The following is a 19,227-nucleotide window of genomic DNA, read 5'->3' on the forward strand; positions in this document are numbered from 1 at the left end:
GTAATAATTCTCTAAGCCTTCGTAACTATACGAGGTGACGTCGTTACCTAAGTTTCATACTTAGGCCTCATTAGAAAGGTGTAAGGGAGAACATTTGTGTCAGGGTCCCATGCATTTTACACTCATCGAGCGAGGTTACCTGTAACTCTCTCTGGTAAAGCCGCTTACCAGCTCCTGGACTGTACAGCAAGAGAGAGGCCCCGCATTTACAGTGATATTCAGTAGGGATGTCTACCTGGTACATACTAAGTGCTGCACATCATGTTAAGCTCCTGCAGTGCATCTCTTATCTTTGCCATGATTAGTAGGTGAGATAGTCCCCATCAGCTCCATTGGACAGAGGGGCTTCGTGACTTGCTAAGCTACCACATATAAGACCATCACAGAAGTTTGTCCTGTTAAATGCACATCCTGCTGCTTCACAATAGAACCACCTGGCCTCCTGGAACTGCTTTGAGATGACCCAAGGTGCCCTGCAGAGCCCACAACCCCCACACTCGGCCTGACTTACTCTTGCATTAGTGTTCACAGATGGAAGGGGACTGTGTCAGTGCCCTACTTCAATCCCACTTCTCAGATAAACCAGAAACACGACAGCTTCAGGAGTCACCATGAGAAATGGGATTCACTGTATCTACGAATTTCCCAAACTTCACATCTAGGACCTCCCTTCTGGCTTACATTCAACTTTGTACTAATGAAGGCAGATGTGAATGAAATATATACTAATACAAGTGATTATCCTTCGCGTAAACTTCTTTGAGTTGTTAACCTCCAAGCTAGATTTGAAAGAAATGTTTATAAAATTGTCACCTTCAAATTCCTTCTATACTTGAAAACAAGGTAACTTTGAAGCTTTTTCTAGACTTTTATTCTCAAATCTTGAGGTTAAAATAGTATATTAAGTAACCGAGGGCTTAGCTTGAGGGATCAGGATTAGAAGGTATATTATTATTCTCGAATCTAAATTAGCAAAAAGATGTGATTTTCTTTTTTATAAGTTTTATTGTCATTAAAAGGAAGGAGCACAGGTTTATTTGCATTTAAAGCAACACATTATTGCTTAGGAAAGATTTCATGTGGTAAGAACTCTAGGTAATTATTCCAGTTGCACTACATAATACAAGAGAAACCCTTCAAGAGAAGCCCCCAAGAATCTTCTGGTTTAGGGTGAAAACAGTTAAAAGCTAGACTTTAGATTAGTCTCCAACTTCTGCTATGTACTTAATGGAAGCTTTAGTCCTTTAAATGCTCCCTAGTGCTACTACTCTAAGCCTGTCTTCTCTTTAAAAAAATTTTTGTTACCAGGGATCGAACTCAGGACCTTGAGCTTGGGCAGGCACAGCAACTTTATGCCAATGCATCTCATATTAGATTCTTTAAAATCTTGCTAGGGTGATAAAGTGTAGGGTAGGTAGTAGTCCCTCATGAACTATTATTACACACTGAATTGACTAACACTCCTGCTATGTAATTCTTCTTATCTCAATATAACTGTTTAGCTACTTAATTTTTTCCCCCAAATGAGTTTGTTCCTCTTAAATTAGGTACAGTGAGTTGTAGCTTGGAGTTTTACTGGCAGACAAGGTAAAAAAAGAGATGTCTTAGACTCTTTCAGGGGCAGAAATTGGTACCCAGAACCTAAAACAACACATAGAATGATTATAAGCCTAAAGAAGATGACAGAGAACAATGCTTTATTTGCAAAACTATGACTTTGAGTCTTATAATGATTAACATTGTATATCCTTATAATAGGGGAAAACACTGGTATCTTTAAGCTTCTAAAAGAGCATTTGGTATTTTTTTAATTAAAAAAAAATAAATCAGTTGTTTTAGTACCACAGCGGGGTCAAAGCACCGAAGAAACACTTCAGAGTTTACATATGATAAATACCATCCTACTTACCAAATAGGCACTTCAGCAGGTCCCTGTCAGCAAGTCAGTGGCTTGGTGTGTTCACTGTTCATTCTGATGAGTACTTACAGAGTAAGGACCCAGTAGGCAACAGACAGTCCTACCTCAAAGCCTCCAGCCTTTTCCTTCTGTGTGGTTGACTTCCGGACATCCCACAAAAGAAAGGTCCAACTCTAGCCTTTCTCTTTCATCCATTCGGCCAAAATGGCAAAGGACTGTCCATGAGATAACGGAATTGGCTTCCTCTTCATACAGAGTTACTGACCTCCTTACCTAAGCCAAAGGCAAGAATGCCTTCTTATTCCAAATGCAGGTGTATTATGCATGTTCCGCCAATCTATTCATCTATCCAAACATCTGCTCTTCTTCTCGCTGGTGCACGTGTATTCCAGATGGATCGTCCACCTTCTGCAGTGGACGCTCCACCTCACAAATGGACCTACAGCATCTTGTCAGTGTTTTAGGCTTTGGATCTTCCTTTGCTTCCAGGCATCTGGAGACTTTACAGTAAGGAAGTGATGTCCAATCTCACCATACTCAAACTCCTTTTTTATTCTTTATACTAAAAGTTCCAGAAACTGACCACAGAAGGAATCTGTCCTAGTCTAGCCAGGCTGACAATTTTGAACATACCATAATGGTAGTAGAATATTAGAACAGTGGTTTTCAAACTTTAGGTTACATCGGTATCATGGGAAGGGCTTGTGAAAATGTAGATTCCTGGGCCCCAAGCTCAGAGTTTCTGATTCGGTAGGCCTGGGATGGCGCCCAGAACGCATATTTCTACAAGCTCCCACATGAAACAGATGCTGCTGTAGCCGGGACCACGCCGAGAACCACCACCTTAGACTCAAGAATGATGCTGGTTGTTATCCTTCCTGACCATTTCCATAGTAAGACAGAGTAGACTTTCATAAGAAGAAAGCCCTTCCCTACGCCTTAGAAGGCACTTGTCCTTGATCTACATATGACAGAATATGGAAAACAGAGAATCGCGTATGAAACCGCAGAATTCTTAGAAATTTCAGCACATGCTTCTAGATCAAATGAATGAGAAGAGGAGTTCTTCTGTAATCAGGAGGAATTCTGGGTACAGACAAAGGTAGTGTCTTTTACAAAATAAGAAACACTGGGAGAGAAAATGTTAAATGGTACCTTGCCTTTAGTTTGTACTTCGTCTTGAGAGAAGCTTGCCCAATTACAGGGTTACACAACGACATCAAGAGTGGCAGCTCATACATTTAGTTAGAAGACTTGATGCTACTCAGGCTGTTTTTTTTTAACAATTCATCTTAGAGGAATAGGCACAAACCATGGTTAAGCTGCTTGATTTAATTTTTAGCACTTGAAAAAAAAATGTACAGCAGTTTTTGAACACTCAATCTTTGTAAACCTCTATGGAGGTCAAAGATCTCATTCTTACGTACAAAATTAGTTTACAAATTTTTTGGCAATTTCATCTTAGTAACCCGTTTTATCCTATTGCCATTGTCCCAACCATTGAAAAAGTTTACAATAATTTACATAGAAATATTTTCAAAGTGCTTAAGAATAGTGATTGTTCTCTGGGATATTTACAGATGGCCTGTACAATGTATGTACAGGTGGTGTACACTATAGCACAAGTTTCATTGCTGGAATATGGCTTTCTAGGGAAAGTGCATATTTGGCCAGAGGTGGCAATACTGTCTAAAAATTCAAGGGTTACAGATACTTGGTAACCACATCCAAAGCTGAAGGAGAATGTGGACAAGAATATTTACAAAAATAATATAAAAATGGTCAAGTATACAAGCTTGATCCACACAAAGGTATCTTGGTGTTCTTCCAGATGGGAGGAAGAAAGAGACTTCAGCTGCGGGCTCGGTTACCATTCCAAACTGGCTATTACTGGTTTAACCTCAACGTCAAGACAGGCCTCAGAAGTCAAGATAGATCATCATCTGTGCTTACAACTGATATCTGTGGAAAAGAAAAAATTTAGATTGAGCTTGGTGATCACTCACAGTTGGCACCTCTGGTCTCTAAACTGTAACTTGCTTTTAAGTTAGTCATTCAAAGACCAAAAGTACTCAGGAGGAAGTAAAAAACGAAACAGTATTGAGTGGTAGCACTCATGCATTTAACTTGATTTCAACTCCCTAACCGGAAAAGTCTGAAATCTGAAATGTTCAAAAATGTGAGATGTTTCTAACCACTAATGATACGACAGGTGGAAAACTTCACACGTGACCTCATGTTACGAATGGGACGCAGTCTAAATGAACATGAATGTGTGCTAAGAGCACTGTATAAAATTACCTTCAAGCTATGTGTACAAGGTATATATGAAATAAATGGAGTTCATGTTCAGACTTTGGTCCCACTCCCAAAATACTTCATTATGTATATGCAAATATTACCAAATCTGGAAAAATCCAAAATCAAAAATATTTCTGGTTCCATGTATTTTGGGTAAGGGCTACACAACCTGTACCTACTTGGCAGGGTGAAGAGTATGACTGATTCTGCAGATTCTATATAGTGATCATAGTCCTTGGAAAAAAAATCTGAAAAGACACAGGTGTGCTACAAATTGACCACTATTACATGTGTCTCCAGCGAGCTCAAGAGGGGAGTGCTCAGTATGTTTTGGTCAGCTTATTCCTTAGTGAAGGCCAAATAATCATTTGGGTTTCATCTGAAGGACAAATGAATGAGTTCACCTCTGAAAGACAAGCTAGCCTCACTAGGTAGAAAAAGGTATTTTTCTAAGTAAAATAATCAGTACTTTTGGGTTATACTGATTTAAGCCAACTCATTCATACATATATATTCCCTACATAGATTTATGTAACCAGAACTCAGGGATTTCACAGTTTGAAAAGAAGCTACTTCGTTCGAATATGTAACCAGAACTCAGGGATTTCACAGTTTGAAAAGAAGCTACTTCATTCGTGCTAGCATTTACATGTTGCTTTTGCAACAAACATACCTCCAAAACTGCAGTAGTGAAATGATCTTAGAGGAAACCCACTTGCCATCATGTGTGGGTGAGATGTTTATCAACTGACTGGCTTATGTTTTAAGAGGCTCGCCTGTCTGTTTATGATCCTAGTGGCTGTTCCTAGCCCAAGCAGCCATAGCTCAAGTTCGTGGTCTCCTTTAAGAAGTGTCTCACTTCACGTCATGGCGTGTTAAGGCGCAAAGCTGACTTACTGCTGGGTAAGTGTGTCCGACCGAAGCACTGTGTCTGCCGATGTCTATTGAGAGGTCCTCTTCTGTGGTCTTCAGGTACACAGGGTTGTCAAAGTTCATGCTCTTCATGTTCTTGTGTTGCCAGTTCCTCCACATCAGGTAGCCACCTACTGCTGCCATTGCTAAGAGTACTGCAAAAAGTGAGAGGGTGATGAAGTGAGGTCTGGCTTCCAAACGTGTGCAAAGAGTAACATGCAGGGATCCAGGACCACTGCCATTAGTAAAGGGCCCAAGTTTTAGAGAGGTGGGATAGCTAAAAGTTGGCATGTAAATGAGCCAGAAGATAATAATAAAGCCTAGCTCAGTGGTTGTGTTATTCTGAGCTAGCTGCCTCCAGCCAGGCAAGTGCACAGTCCCGGGCCCCACACCTAAGCCAACTAAATTAAAATTGCAGAAGCTTCTGGAGTGCTATTCAGGTTTTCCCAGTGTTAAATCAGGTTGGAAGCAAGTAATCTTGGATAAAGAGACCATTAAAGCAAAAGGCTTTAGTTTATATGTTTGATAATAGCTTCAAAAGTCCTTTCTCCTGGGCTTGAAATACTTAACTACTTTTAATTCACCTTTTATAAGTCCTATAATTCTTCAGGAAAGGATTTAAGCATTTGTGCATCTCCTCTGCATGAAGTGGCAGAAACATTTCAAAGGAGCACAGAGCTTGTTAAAGGGACTTACGGTACATGGGGCTGGGCCAGCCTACGGACTTGAAAGTGGAAGGCAATAAGCACCTTTTATGTAACTGTTGAGTACTCAGCACTGACTGTTACTGTGGGGAGGACAAACTAAAGAGAAATACAGAGCTGTAGTGTGTTGGGGTCGGGGAGGGAATGTGATTTGGTGTCACAAGGACTATGACAATGTACAGGTAGGTGAGTCCAAGAGAACTGGAAATGTCCATCTGTTATCTGAGAAACTTCTCAGGTGCACACACAAAGGGCATCTACTTACAGAGGGGGAGGATGGCCCAGGCAGCAGAAGTTGCTTGTGGGGGAACGCTGACTTCTGGTATTGCTGTGGTTACATTGATCTCTACAGGAGAAGAAAAGGAATCAGTTTAAAAGGATCTGAATTCAGGCTCAGAAATCTACCCATCAGGTGGAGACGCTTGTACTTTTGCACCCAATCCTGATGTCCAATGTCTCTACAATTACAACACTGTGGCCTAGAAGTATTTAAGTCTCACACTCTAAGAGCCATTGCAGTAACAGTTTCATAATAGAAACATTAATCAGTTGGGGGCAAGCTAGGATACGCAGGTTCTAAGACTTTGGAATTTAAATATAGGTTGCCAATAAGGGGCAGAGGTAGCCGTTAAAGGTTGAATTAATTGTTTAAGCTATAAAAATGTGGCTGTTAGTTGAGATTAACAGTTTTCAGTACTGAGCCCAATACCTCCAGGAACTAGTCCACTAGTTGGTAGAATTTCTGTTGTGTTGGTATCTTTTGACTCACTGTAAGCCACAGTAGTTGGAGTACCTGGATTGTAAAAACCAAGAACCTGGTTAATGCCAAGGTTCCCGAATGGCTAGCTGTTTAGTTCAGACAAGCCATGCAAAAGGTTATTTTAATACCAGGTGCAAGGGGCAAACCAGTGCTGACCTAAGTCACCCAGAGGATGCATCTAAATTGACAGAAATGGTCTTTGTGCAGAAGCAGAGATACAAGAAACTGAGGACCGAACAGTCAGCTTGTGGAATCTGACAATTCAAAAAAATGCATAGCCACACTTAACCATTCTTAACAATATACCAGACTCCTGGAAATTAAAAGAAACAAGTAGATTCTCTAGTGTAGCAAGCTAACCAAACTGTCTTGCAACTACTTTCTCAGTAGTGACTCAGTTCCTATCATGTCACAGAATTAAGCTCATCATGAGTTCGTTGCTCACAAGTAAGTTTTATTTGCCACTTAATTGAAAGCTAAGAGGGAAAGCTTGAAATGAAAGTTCAGTTTAAGATCCCAGAGGGCTGTCTGTTATCACTGAAAGCTCTAAATTGTTCGCCATCACTGCAGTAGGCCAGGAGGTTTCTTGTAATCAAGGCCACCCTTAAGCATAACTTCAGCCTGCCTTCAATGGAAGGAAATGTTAATACTTTGTTTAGTTATTTTCAAGTCAGCTAGCTCAGTGATGTTATGGGACTAAGGGGTACAATTGGCAAGAGCCATGTCGATGTCTTAGTAACCTAAAAATTTACCTAATGTTGACGTGGATTACAAATTAGGTCTAAAGTGCCAACATGAACACCTAACATGCAACAACAGAGGATATGTTTTCAAATTTGTTCCAAGAGTTAGCTAAAACAGAATTCCAGGCCAGTTTTTATAGCTAGTGGCTTATATCACCTATGTGTGTCCTGCCTGTTTTCAAAACACAGAAAGCCTTACTTTGGCATCGTCGCCCATTTTCCTCCAGATTGTACCCATTGGGACAGGAGCAGGTGTACTTTGGAGAGTGTTCATTAATTTGTGGTGCTGGCAGGCATAGGTATTCACATCCTCCATTCACCGTGTCTTCGTCACACCAGTTTTTGCCTACTCAGAAAAAAGTCCTTTAATGTACATATTCCACGGCCTACAATATAGAAACTTTTGGTTCCACAGAGCTGAGACTTGTCTACTCTGTCAAATCTTTAAGTGAAGACTAATATCAATGGGAAATAAAGGCACCAACCCCTAAGGACACGAAGCTCAGAAAGGCTTCTTGGAGATAGAGTAAGGACTACAGTATTCCTCAAGAGACAAGGGTCATAGTGGGGAGGGAGGTGTCATGCATTGAATTGTGTCCCTTCTTAAAACTTGTATAGTGAAGTCCTAATATCCTATACCTTATTTGGAGACAGAGTCTTTACAGATGTAATCAGGTTACGATGAGGCTATTAGAGTTGGCCCTATTCCAGTATGCCTGGTTTCCTTCTCAGAAGAGGAAATGTTAACACACCATGTAAAGGGGGAAGATGTTATGCACAGGCAGATGGCCATCTAAATGCCAAGGAGAAGGGTCTTGGACAGATCCTATCCTCAAGTCCTCAGAAAGAACCAAGCTATCACAGCTTTGATTTTGGACTTTTAACCTCTAGAACTGTGAGAAGATAAATTTCTATTGTTTAAGACACCCATTTGTTGTACTTTGCAATTCTACAAAATGAATAGTAGATAATGTTTGTGGCATAAAAGGCTGATATGAAGTCTGGTGCAAGAGGCTTAGCAAGAGGGGTATGGAAGAAATGGAGACAAAAGCTCTGACATGGAGCGTTGGAACGTAGCTAAGAGCTGACGTTCTGAAGCTCTCTCAGAGAGATGGCAGAAATAAGGTACCAGTCATTTGAGTACGCAGTGTTTGAGGTAGGAACAGGAGGGCAAAAGCTCCGTTGAAAGGAAAATAGAACTGGTAAAGAACAATTGCTACCCAATAGGTTTTGGGTCACACTGCTGCCTTATGGAGTCACTAAAGACTGCACTTCCCCTCGTTACCTGATGGCTGTACAAGTTCATGATAGATGATGATGTCTTGGGCATCATTGAGGTTGTTCACTAGAGTTGCCAACTCTGATCCAGTGAATTTATTGGCACCATAAACTGCTTCATTTTCCCCATCTATCCAGTACACACGATCCTGAAACAGCCCTTGTGATTAGTATACACATCTACAAGTGAATTATCTGCAAGTAATTATCATTGCTTCCTGGCTCCTTCATGGACTAAGGTTTACATTTAATGACACGTTAGATGTAAAACTGTAAGAGAAGCAAATAAAGGTTTCTCAAAGTGCTTCGAGGAATTACTACTCATTTATACTGGGAAATTACTATTCAATTTATACTGGGTTTTAAGTGAAAGTAGTTTTTTATGGTATCCTATGATCTTCCCTTTCTCTGCCTCATCTTTCTCCTCCAAGTCAACAGCAACTTAGATGAGTGACACACATCTTACCTCAAATATTGTTAGGGCAAGAGGGTGAGCCAGGAATTCCAGAGACTTTAGGACTATCCTACGATCTTGGCCATTCAAGTCCACACTGGAAAGCATGTGCAACTTGGAATCAAGCCAGTAGAGACGGCTTTTTATAAGGTCTAGGTAGAAAAAGAATAGACTTTATATGGTAGTGATTACTGCTGTAGCTTCCATTTAAAATATCTGAGGAATCTAATATGCTTTCCTGGTTCCTTCTTCCACAGGGATTGTTAATAAGGGTCCCACAAAATGTGTGAAGCTGCATACAGAATCTATCTACATTCATTTGGAGGACTAATGGGGTTATCTAAAGATCTCAAAATGATTACCTTAAGAAAAGTGACCCTGTAGAAAGTATTAAAAGAAGCTAGCGTTTTGGTCCTTTATCTGGGATGAGCCAGAGCAGAAACATTACAACATTGCAGGTCCGGAAATGCTAAGGCACCTTTGCAGGGAGAATTTAGAGTTCAATGAATTTGTGCCACATGCCCCGCAGAATGGACAACAAGCTAGTCATTATGGTGCATGTAACTGTTAATTCCAACATTCTGCTGGTGTTGTTCAGTTACTCTTACAGAATCAGGACAGGCAGCTGGTGTAGTCCAGGTTTTACGATGGAGATAGGTTGAAACACTCTGAAGACAGTTGCCCGGGGAGACAAGGAGTGCATACATACCAAGGGTGATTCCGTTAGGCCATTGGATGTCCACAGTCACCAGTGGGCGTCTATCAAATCCATTCATTCCTGCTTTTTCTATTTTAGCTGGTTCACCCCAGTCTGACCAGTAAACAAAGCTAGGAAGAATCAAACCAGAAAGACACCTTAAAGGTTTAGAAGGAATAAAGTTGTACCTTGAAGCAAAAGTTTAAAGTGTAAACAGGAAACAGACTGATTCTCTAGAGACAAAGAGTAACACTTAGCAGGTCTAAATTACATTCTGGGTAAAATTTACCACCACGAATCTACAAACTCATTATCAACTGTATTAATGTGTATTAGTCTGACACTTAAACTTCAGCCCTAAGTCACACAGTTATATATATCCTTTTTAAATGGAGAACTTTGAGAGGAGTAAATAAATATCCCTTAAGTTTAATAGTAGATGCTGGCCGATTACATTCAAATGATACTTCACGCAGGCCGACTGTAATTAGTCTCACACTCTGCTAGGCCCTCTAGCTGCCTTCTTTAGTCTTCGTGATCAGCCCACTCTGCGGGTAGTCTCTGTATGTGTATCTCACAATTACCTGCTCAGAGAAGCCGCATCTAATCCAGTCAGATACTCTTCAATCTAAAGTGCCTCTGAGCATTGGGAATCTACGTTAATCACCACTTGGGCCACCAACTTGCCAGAAGGAGAATGGTATGTGTAGTCTACTCTGCCCTGGCCCAGCCAACTGTACCCAGGTTAGACCCATTACAAAACGCAGGGCACGGTGATCTGTGGGAGCGCTGGGGGTTCCTTTCCTCATGGGGCAGAGGCAGAGTGAACAGCTTTTCCAGTACCCACTTCAGAGCTCTCGCTCAGAAAGGAGAAAACAAAATATCCCACTGTGGAGCAGGATAACATAAATTTCATCGCAGTTTTCCAAGTTATTTATTATTTGATCCTGAGCGCTTTTCTATTTGACTGAAGGACACAGGGAAATAAGGTGCTAGCATTTAATGACACTCTTCTATAATTCCCCTTAACCATGTTCCAGAATGGTAAAATATTAATTTTGTATTCAATGATTGTGAATAGTTTCTGATATCATGTTATAGCCATTCAAAGTTTTTCTTTAACCACAGTGTAAAATGATAGAAAATTAAAGATGAATCAGGCTTTATGAATAAGCTTTCTTGTACGTGTTCCTTTTAGCTTAAAAAAACACCACAAAATAACAATAACAAAAAAACACCCTCAGTCAACTTTAGGGAAACCCCTCAATGAAATGTTATTAGGAAAGTCTGTTTATTTTAACAGAACTTTCAAACACATTGCACTTCTAAATGGAAACCTTGAAGCAATGTGGTTATCAAAATCCCAAACATTTCGTGCTACTGTTGAGGTCTGCTCATCCATAGCTAACCTAGCAGCATGTTCATCCAAGAAGAAGAAAAAACGAAAGTCACTTGTACAGAAGTTGGGTAGGCGTCATTCTTCAAAAGTTTCAGATAATTTTGGGTGGATATAACATACGAGATTGTAAGTACTGTCATACAGAGGGGGACATTTCATCATGGCACCACCGACATCCTGAACCAGATCTTTCGTATTTCTGATAAATCTTGGGCTGTGTGATAGGAACCAGAATACAAACCCAGACAACGGGTCCACAGCTATGGAGGCAGGCTCTCGCAAGTCAGAGTTAAACAGGAACTTCCTCTTGGTCCCGTCTAGGGTAGCTACTGAAATAGTCTTAGAAGCCGCATCAGTCCAGTAGATGGTCTTGTACACCCAATCAACAGCAATGGCTGCAGGATTATAGACATTGTCGATCATTTTAACATGTCTACCAACCTTGTCATCAATTGAGGCACTGAAACAGAATAGGTCACAAGAAATTTATGAGTCTGTCACATCAGAGCCTGGAGAAGGGACTTTCTGCCTATAAATGCTCAGGGATTTTATTCAAAAAGGCTAACTTCATAGCTAATGACATCGTAGTTAAGAACATCAGAGCTAATAACGTCATAGCTCGCCACTCAAATTATTCCCCCATGCTGCTTGTCAACGCTAAATTAGTCATACTAGTTTACTAGGTTATCTAGGTGCCGATGTTTACTCTGTGTGCCAACACAGCAAAATTCTAAGTGAAGTTATTTGTTTCAGTAGCCATCATCTGAGTTCTCAATAATTCCCATTTTAAAAAGCTGCTGCTACCACCATTTCTATTTGTAGCAATAAGAAGCAGTTCTCAACTGTAGAGAAAGGGAGAAAATATGAGAAATGAAGGTGTCATCTGCTGCAATCTTCCTTCTGTCATCACCTTTTACTTCATAAAGGTTAATTTCTAATTACAAGCTAACAGCTTAATAGTTAAAGAATCATTATGACATCTGATTTTCCTAGGTAAGTACATGCTAGGTGGCGGTAAAGAAAGGAGAAAGAACTCCCTCCAGTCCTTCCCACAGGCCAAGTGGCAGTGACTTGGGCTAAGAAATGGGAATGCAACTGAAAGTTACCTGAAGATGGCCTTTTGGTTCAGATCGGCCCAGAACAGTTTCTGAGCAGCAATATCAGCATCAAGAGCAACAGTGTTTCGTAGCTGCTCAATGAGTTGGATATATTCTCTCCTCTCTAAACCAATCTTCCTGATGTCTCTTCGGTTAGTAAAGATCAAACTTGGTTCTTTTCCTGCAAGACAAGAGTTAAGTGGACTCAGCTTTTCTAGGAGGAGGCAAGGTCATCTCCTTTCCACAGAGGAGCACTTGCAAAGTAAAGATACTGCTGGAGGCAGTAGCACTGGGTCTGGAGTTTCTGCCCCTGGGACCTGAAAGTGTTTTCTCTGTTCTAGGAAGGCAGTCCTGGTGTTACACAGTTCAACAACAGGACGGCTGAGGAACAACTTACTTATATGAATTGGACTGCTTCAGAAACAGAAAGTAAGCAGACCTACTAAGTGTTCATGTTACTGTTTGCAAACGGAATGCCCAAGGCAGATGCCCGGGGAGATGACCTGCTATTTCACCTATTCTATTGCTCTAGGAGATTAGTAGCCTTGCTCTCAAGTACTATTTAATTTCAGATCTGGTTTGACTATTGCTATCACTGGCTGTACCTTTTATAAGCACTTACTCCTAAAGGTACCAGAGCAACACCAGTCCAAGTCCATTTACCTACTGCCTTGCACACGCCAGTGGCAAGATCCATTTGATAGCCACGACTACATTCACACTTGTAACCGCCTTTTAAGTTGATACAAATTTGACTGCAGATTCCCAGGTTTTGGCATTCGTCAATATCTAGGAGGGAAATTAGAATTAGTCTTGCTGTTCCTATACCTCACTAGATGTACGCTGCCCTTTCCCATCTCCCCAGGGGCCAGGCTACCTTCTTCATCTCACCTCCACAGGTCTTCCTATCTATCAGCTTAAACCCAGCTGCACAGTCACATTCGTAGCCTATGACAAGGTCTTTGCAGATATGGGAACATCCACCATTATTTATCAAGCATTCGTTGACATCTGGAATAAGAACAACGGCCAGATCACTTGACAATTTATTCTCAGATGGTATTTGTCTTGCTGCACTTAAAATCCAGGTTATTTGTGATCACTTCTCTAGCTGGCTCATTCAAACCCATGATTTCTCTAAGCACTAATCATCTGTTTTGCAGATAATCTCTGTATCTACCCTAAGATGTGCAAGTAGACATTAAGCTCAAAATCCTTGGCAAATCATCAATAAACTAAGTAGTATTTAGTCCAGTTTCTCTATTGCTAATCAATAATCTTTCAGGAGGTTAAACTATGAACTAGTTTGTTACTGTCTAGATTTTCGAGTCAAAACATTTTGCTCTCAAGTCTAACAATTAAATTTGGTTCATTCAGAGTTTAACCAAGCAAGCCCAGGTCCAAGCATAAGACATGCTGGGCTGACCGAGTCTCCCCAGCTCTGTCCCCACACAACCCTTCACTTACGACATTCTTTCAGGGGCTCATCACTCCAGTCTCTGCAGTCCTGCTCCTGGTTACAAACTTTGACGATATCTATGCATTCGCCACTTCTGCACTTGAATTTTCCAGGGCCCAAGCAGTGATTGGCTGCAAGGAGAAACAGAGAAGAGGGGTTCCACGGGTGGGTCTGGCCAGGGCAAGCCCTCCCCTAGCCAGCATGAAGAACCCTCCCGCACCATTTTTGCAGTTGACTTCGTCAGAGCCGTCGACACAGTCTCGGATGCCATCGCACTGCCTGCTGCCGTGGATGCAGCCACCGTCCTCGCATTCAAACTGGTCCGGTCGGCAGGTTCGAGAAGCTGTGAAGGAAGGGACCGGCATGGAATGAGGCCAGCCAGGGCATCCTCAGGTGATACACGGAAGGGAACAGAGCACGCCACGCTGGGAAGAAAGGGACTTACGACAGTTGACCTCATCGCTGCCATCCTTGCAGTCAGGGTCGCCGTCACACCGCCACTTTTTGTGGATGCACTCGCCGGAGCCGCACTGGATCTCGCTGGCCGGGCACTTGGTGTGCGTCACGGGCTGGCGGCCACACTGCGCTAGGGACTCGTCCGACTGGTCTGAGCAGTCTGCATCGTCGTCACACACCCAGCTGAGAGGGATGCAGGAGGAGGTGCTGCACTGGAACTCGTGGGCGCTGCAGGTTGGGGGCGCGCAGTCGAGCTCGTCGCTGCCATCCGTACAGTCGTCCTGGCCATTGCACACAAAGTTTCTGGAGATGCAGCGGCCACTGGAGCAAGTGAACTCGTCAGGGCTACATGTTATGTTGCCTGTCGAGAGAGAAGATGCCCCATTGAAAGAGCATCAGTGTTGGTTTTTCACAAGAGTCCTGTCCCAAAATCAAATATATTGATCTTTGATTATTCATTTCCTAGCTTAGCTTACAATTAGCTTAAAAGGAATGGTGGAATCATGTCAAGAATAAGTTCCTGAAATATGGAAAAAAAAGTATTACTGTGTAAAAAAATTGCAAGCACAGTATGAATAAGAAAAGAACAGAAATAAAGGACCGAGGAAATGGCTAATGACTAGAAATTAATTTGAGATGAGAACCACAATCAACTCATAAGGGGACAGTGATCAATAACTTAGAATTATAAGCAATTTCACTTTAGAAGGCAGAGACTGAGTTATGCCTAACCCACCATACTGCACATCATGCCAGGCTGGCTGTGAATATCATGCATCAGGCATAGAGGCTAAATAATACAATAGTTGTTAAGATGCTAGAACCAAAAAGAAGTAAACCATATAGCACTATACATGGTTCCTTCTTTTTTGAAACTTTAAATGAGGATGAAGAACAAAAAGTATTAAACACTTTTAATTTTTAAAAAGTCACTGCTAGGGGTACAGACACAAGCTCACAATCCGGTCTGAAGGTAATAAGAAGCTAGTCATATCAGCTGGTTTGTACTTCAACTTAAATTCCTGCCAAACATAGTAAGATCACAATTTGACGGTAACTGGAATGCAGACCACGACTCTCTTGGGAAGCAAAGTCTAGATTTATGAGGGAAATACTTGGCAGCTACAGTGCTTACCAGTATGTACAGCTCAGTTCTAGGATTGACCTCTAAAACTCATTGGACTAGGTGCAGTGGTATTGACCTCAAGAGACGATTCCACATGTGAGACGTGTTCCAATTGCAAGGGCCTGGGGCTCCCTCCTGCACTCCCTCCAGGTGGCCACAGTCGTTAGTCTTGGGAGCTGGAGGTTTTAGAGGCCCTATAAAGAGGGCGGTAGCTTGGAAGAACTCTCAACCTAGAGAATTTTCCCAGGGCTTCACCTTTAACATGTAGCATTTTATTATGGATTTTCCAAGAACAGAAACGTGAAAGAGTAGGAAACAGAGTTTGCTTTCAGAGATAGGAAGCATTAACAGGACACAAAGTTTGGGCAGATTTTAGGCACTTTCTAGCAACCTGCTGATTCATGTTTCCCTGTCAGTTGAGGATAAGAAATGCTTGTATAATGCTTAAGTAATTTATTCCATTAAGTCAACCTAGTTAAGACCTATGGATGTGTTTGCTGGGCGTAATGAACTTCTAGCTGTCCTAAGCCAAAGTTAGGAGGGGCCTTGGATTACTCTCATAACAGAGACAAAAGCCATACAATTGCTCCCTTCCTGAGCTCCAGAGAAATTTAACTGTCCTGAAGGGCTTACCGTTTTATTTTTATTTGCCTAAAAGAAACACCAAGCAATGGCCAATTGCCATGAGAACATCTTTCAGAATTTTAGGGTAGCTCTGAAGGCCAAGCATTGAGCAGATAGTGAAGTCACTGAGAAGTGAGTCAATGTTACTGCATCTTCACGCTTAATTTAGGTTCCCTTGCCCACCCTTCTTTGAGGAAAGGGGTCTTTGGGATATGCCACTCCACACTGATCTTCTTACCACAGTTTTCTTCATCTTCTCCACTCTCACAATCACTTTCACCATCACATCTCCAGGACACTGGGATACACTGAGTAGAACGGGCACCACAGCTGATTTCATTTATGCGGCATGTTCTCATATCTGTTGATGATATACAGTCTCAAAAGAGCCTCAGAACTGATCAATGCAAAGCTGCTGCTTCTGGAAGTGTAACACCTGGAACTCTGTGGCCTGGCACACTGGGCAGATCGTCTAGCTGAAGCCTGGGCAGGTTTTCAGCTCCGTTCTTTCGAAGCCATGCCAACCAATGCCACCAGGCAGTGTACCTAAGAGCCTGGGCCATGTCACTCCTTCAGGTTCCATGCTTTTGCTTTACTTGGCACAGTTAAGTTGATGGGCTGGTCTGCACCTAGACCGCTGTCTATGTTGGCTAGAGTGTGGGCACGCCAGATAATGTCACTTCATTCCGACTTCACTGGAGGTCGGAAGGGCTAACACCTATGAAATCTTCCATTGCTCAGATTTCTAAAGGCCTCTTTCACACCCTTCTCTAGGTCAGTATCGTGAAAGCAGGAATAGGCCCCAATTCATGCCTTCCTCAGGTCATCCTACACTAAAATTTGAGGCTGGAGCTTTATAAAACCTGTCTTGAACTTCTTTTGAATCTTTAAATGACCTGCTTTAATTCATATAATTATGCCCCTTATTTCTTACTTAGAAAATTGAATTTTTCTGCTTGATTTTCTTTTATAATCACATTCTGAATTTAAACTCTGTTCGTACTAATCCTTTATTCTGCACGAGCCAACCTATACGGCTTTACAATTAACTCTAAGACCTTCTTCACCTGGGCTTTCAAATGATCCCAATTTATATGATCCAAAACCACCATCCTCTAAGGTCTAATACACTGTTCCTGCATATCAGTCTACAGAGAGAAATATGCATTTGCAAGGCTGGGAAAAAGCTGTAAGACCCCTGTTTCAGTACTTCTGAGTTACATGTTTGTTAAAAATCACTAAGTCACTCAATTACTAGTCACCTTACCTCTTCAGTAATGGCTCTTTTTTTCCCTACTATGAAAATCTGCTTATCTAAAAGCTTATACTTGGCCCATGGGGATCCTTCACATCTTGACTTAGCTTCCAGGACTAGAATACCATCTGCTCAGAATTATTAGTATCAAACGTTTGAAATCTATGCACCTAGTCAAGGAGTTCTTAATCCAATCTACTGGCTTCAGTCTTAAGTACTGAATAGTGAAGCTACCCAAGAGAATGTCAGTCTTGCTAGACCTGGGAGAATGTTCTTTAAAGCAAATTGATCAACTGTTAACAACTTGACTGACCTTGCAGTCAGTGAACCTAAACTTTAAGGCAGGCAAAAGGAAAATGAGTAACAAGTTGCAGACTAAGCATTACTTAGAACCATGAGACACAGAACAGCTTGGGAAAGTGCAAGTCCAAAGCAAGTTACACTCACGGCACTGCTCTGGGCTTTCATCAGAACCATCTTCACAGTCAGGGTCCCCGTCACACTGCCATCGGTTGGGGACACACTGGCCATTGTTGCACACGAAGTCAGACTCAGCACATGTCTTCTTTACTAAAAAAGATGATTTTCAGGGTTAAAGTTCAGGTCATTTATCCGAGATCCTTGTCATCATTATTAGGGCTACAAATATATTTTGGCATGACTTTCTGTGAAAAGAAAGCCTAATCAATTAGTACCCAACTGCCAACATCCAAGGGAACTTTAGAAAACTCTTTTTGTCTCCAGAAACAGGTGTTCATTTGAGAGACACAGAGAATACTGAAATCAAGGAAAGACAAAAGTTGTCCATTATCTCATAATCTAAAAAGGAACTTGCTTCCTGTTTATAATAGTGAGATTATATAGCACTTAAATCTCTTTATGCATTTTTTTGTCATTCACATACTTTGTAAATGTTACAATAAAATATCTGAGACAAGGTAACTTATAAAGGGAACAAATGTATTTTGGCTCTTGGTTCAGGAGGCTGGCAAGTCTAAGAACACAGCTCTGGCAACCCCTTGGCTTCTCATGAGGGTATGCTACTGTGCCATGACAAGGCAGAAAACAGAAGGACCAAGAGGACACATGTGGAAGAGGCAAAAACACAAGGGGAAGCCTTGCTTTATTAAAACTTCCAAGAAGCAAGGCTTTATTCCCTCTTCCTGAGCTATTCACTCCTTAAATGTCTCACTCTTGCCTCCATTACACCGGGAATCAAATTTTAATACGAGTTTCACAGCAGACAAATCATAGCAATAAGTAATGACTGAACCCTAGAATAACTGTTTGCTAGGGACTGAATGTGTGTGTCCTCCCAAAATTCATATATTCAAACAGTACTAGGAGGAAGGATCTTTGGCAAGTGATTAGGTCATGAGTTTGGAAAATTTACAAAGTGGATTGGTGCTTTTGTAAAAAGAAACACGAGAGCTTGCTTTTTCTCTCCCTGCTCTCCATCATGGAAGGATGTAATGAGAAAACAGCCAGTTGTACATCAGAGATTCCCTACCACACACTAGATCTGCCAGGGCTTTGACCTTGGACTTTTAACCCTTTAGAACTGTAGAAATATATTTTTGTTGTTTAAGCCACCTGGTCCATGGTATTTTTATTACAGCAGTACGGATTAAGACACTTCTATGCATTTAACGAACAGATAGAAGGTGATGCCAAGGATTGACTATTAGGACATTTAAGGTTTGACACCCTTATTGGTGAAATAGGGCAAAGGAACTCACCTCGCTAAAAAGGGAGAAAATTTATAGACAAATATAACAAGAGTGTCATACTTAGAATTCAAGCAGAGAAGATTTTAGCTCTTCTAGCCAAAGGATGGTTTAACATCAACCAGTTAAGTCACTGAAACTGCCAGGGCTAATACTCACCTAAGGCAAAGTATCAATTCTGCTACTAATTCTCCCTAGGATAAGTCTTTTCCTCCAAGCTTAGTGTTACAGTATAGTTTGTTGTTCAAAGGGATACTGCTAATTATAGCAAGAAAAGAATAAAGAACTATCAGAAGCAAAGGGAATAGCTTGTGCAC

At 41.4% G+C, this 19,227-nt stretch overlaps 1 protein-coding gene across 1 annotated transcript in view; it reads right to left on the reverse strand.

Annotated features, from left to right (window-relative positions):
* Nucleotides 1–1,026: 1,026 nt before the first annotated feature.
* Nucleotides 1,027–19,227, reverse strand: part of Vldlr (very low density lipoprotein receptor) — a gene marked incomplete at its 5' end in the record, with an annotated part of 36,981 nt that continues 18,780 nt past the window's right edge. Inside the window, 17 exons of the mRNA XM_010640138.3 lie at nucleotides 1,027–3,880; nucleotides 5,117–5,286; nucleotides 6,101–6,181; nucleotides 6,545–6,628; nucleotides 7,538–7,684; nucleotides 8,624–8,765; nucleotides 9,083–9,222; nucleotides 9,780–9,898; nucleotides 11,408–11,626; nucleotides 12,273–12,444; nucleotides 12,927–13,052; nucleotides 13,155–13,274; nucleotides 13,731–13,853; nucleotides 13,943–14,065; nucleotides 14,168–14,539; nucleotides 16,167–16,289; nucleotides 17,631–17,753. Coding sequence (XP_010638440.1) covers nucleotides 3,845–3,880; nucleotides 5,117–5,286; nucleotides 6,101–6,181; nucleotides 6,545–6,628; nucleotides 7,538–7,684; nucleotides 8,624–8,765; nucleotides 9,083–9,222; nucleotides 9,780–9,898; nucleotides 11,408–11,626; nucleotides 12,273–12,444; nucleotides 12,927–13,052; nucleotides 13,155–13,274; nucleotides 13,731–13,853; nucleotides 13,943–14,065; nucleotides 14,168–14,539; nucleotides 16,167–16,289; nucleotides 17,631–17,753 — 2,420 coding nt within the window. The remainder of the gene's footprint in view (nucleotides 3,881–5,116; nucleotides 5,287–6,100; nucleotides 6,182–6,544; nucleotides 6,629–7,537; nucleotides 7,685–8,623; nucleotides 8,766–9,082; nucleotides 9,223–9,779; nucleotides 9,899–11,407; nucleotides 11,627–12,272; nucleotides 12,445–12,926; nucleotides 13,053–13,154; nucleotides 13,275–13,730; nucleotides 13,854–13,942; nucleotides 14,066–14,167; nucleotides 14,540–16,166; nucleotides 16,290–17,630; nucleotides 17,754–19,227) is intronic.

This window comes from Fukomys damarensis, unplaced genomic scaffold, assembly GCF_012274545.1.
Source record: "Fukomys damarensis isolate Sample0158 unplaced genomic scaffold, DMR_v1.0_HiC HiC_scaffold_31, whole genome shotgun sequence".
Taxonomy (NCBI): domain Eukaryota; kingdom Metazoa; phylum Chordata; class Mammalia; order Rodentia; family Bathyergidae; genus Fukomys; species Fukomys damarensis.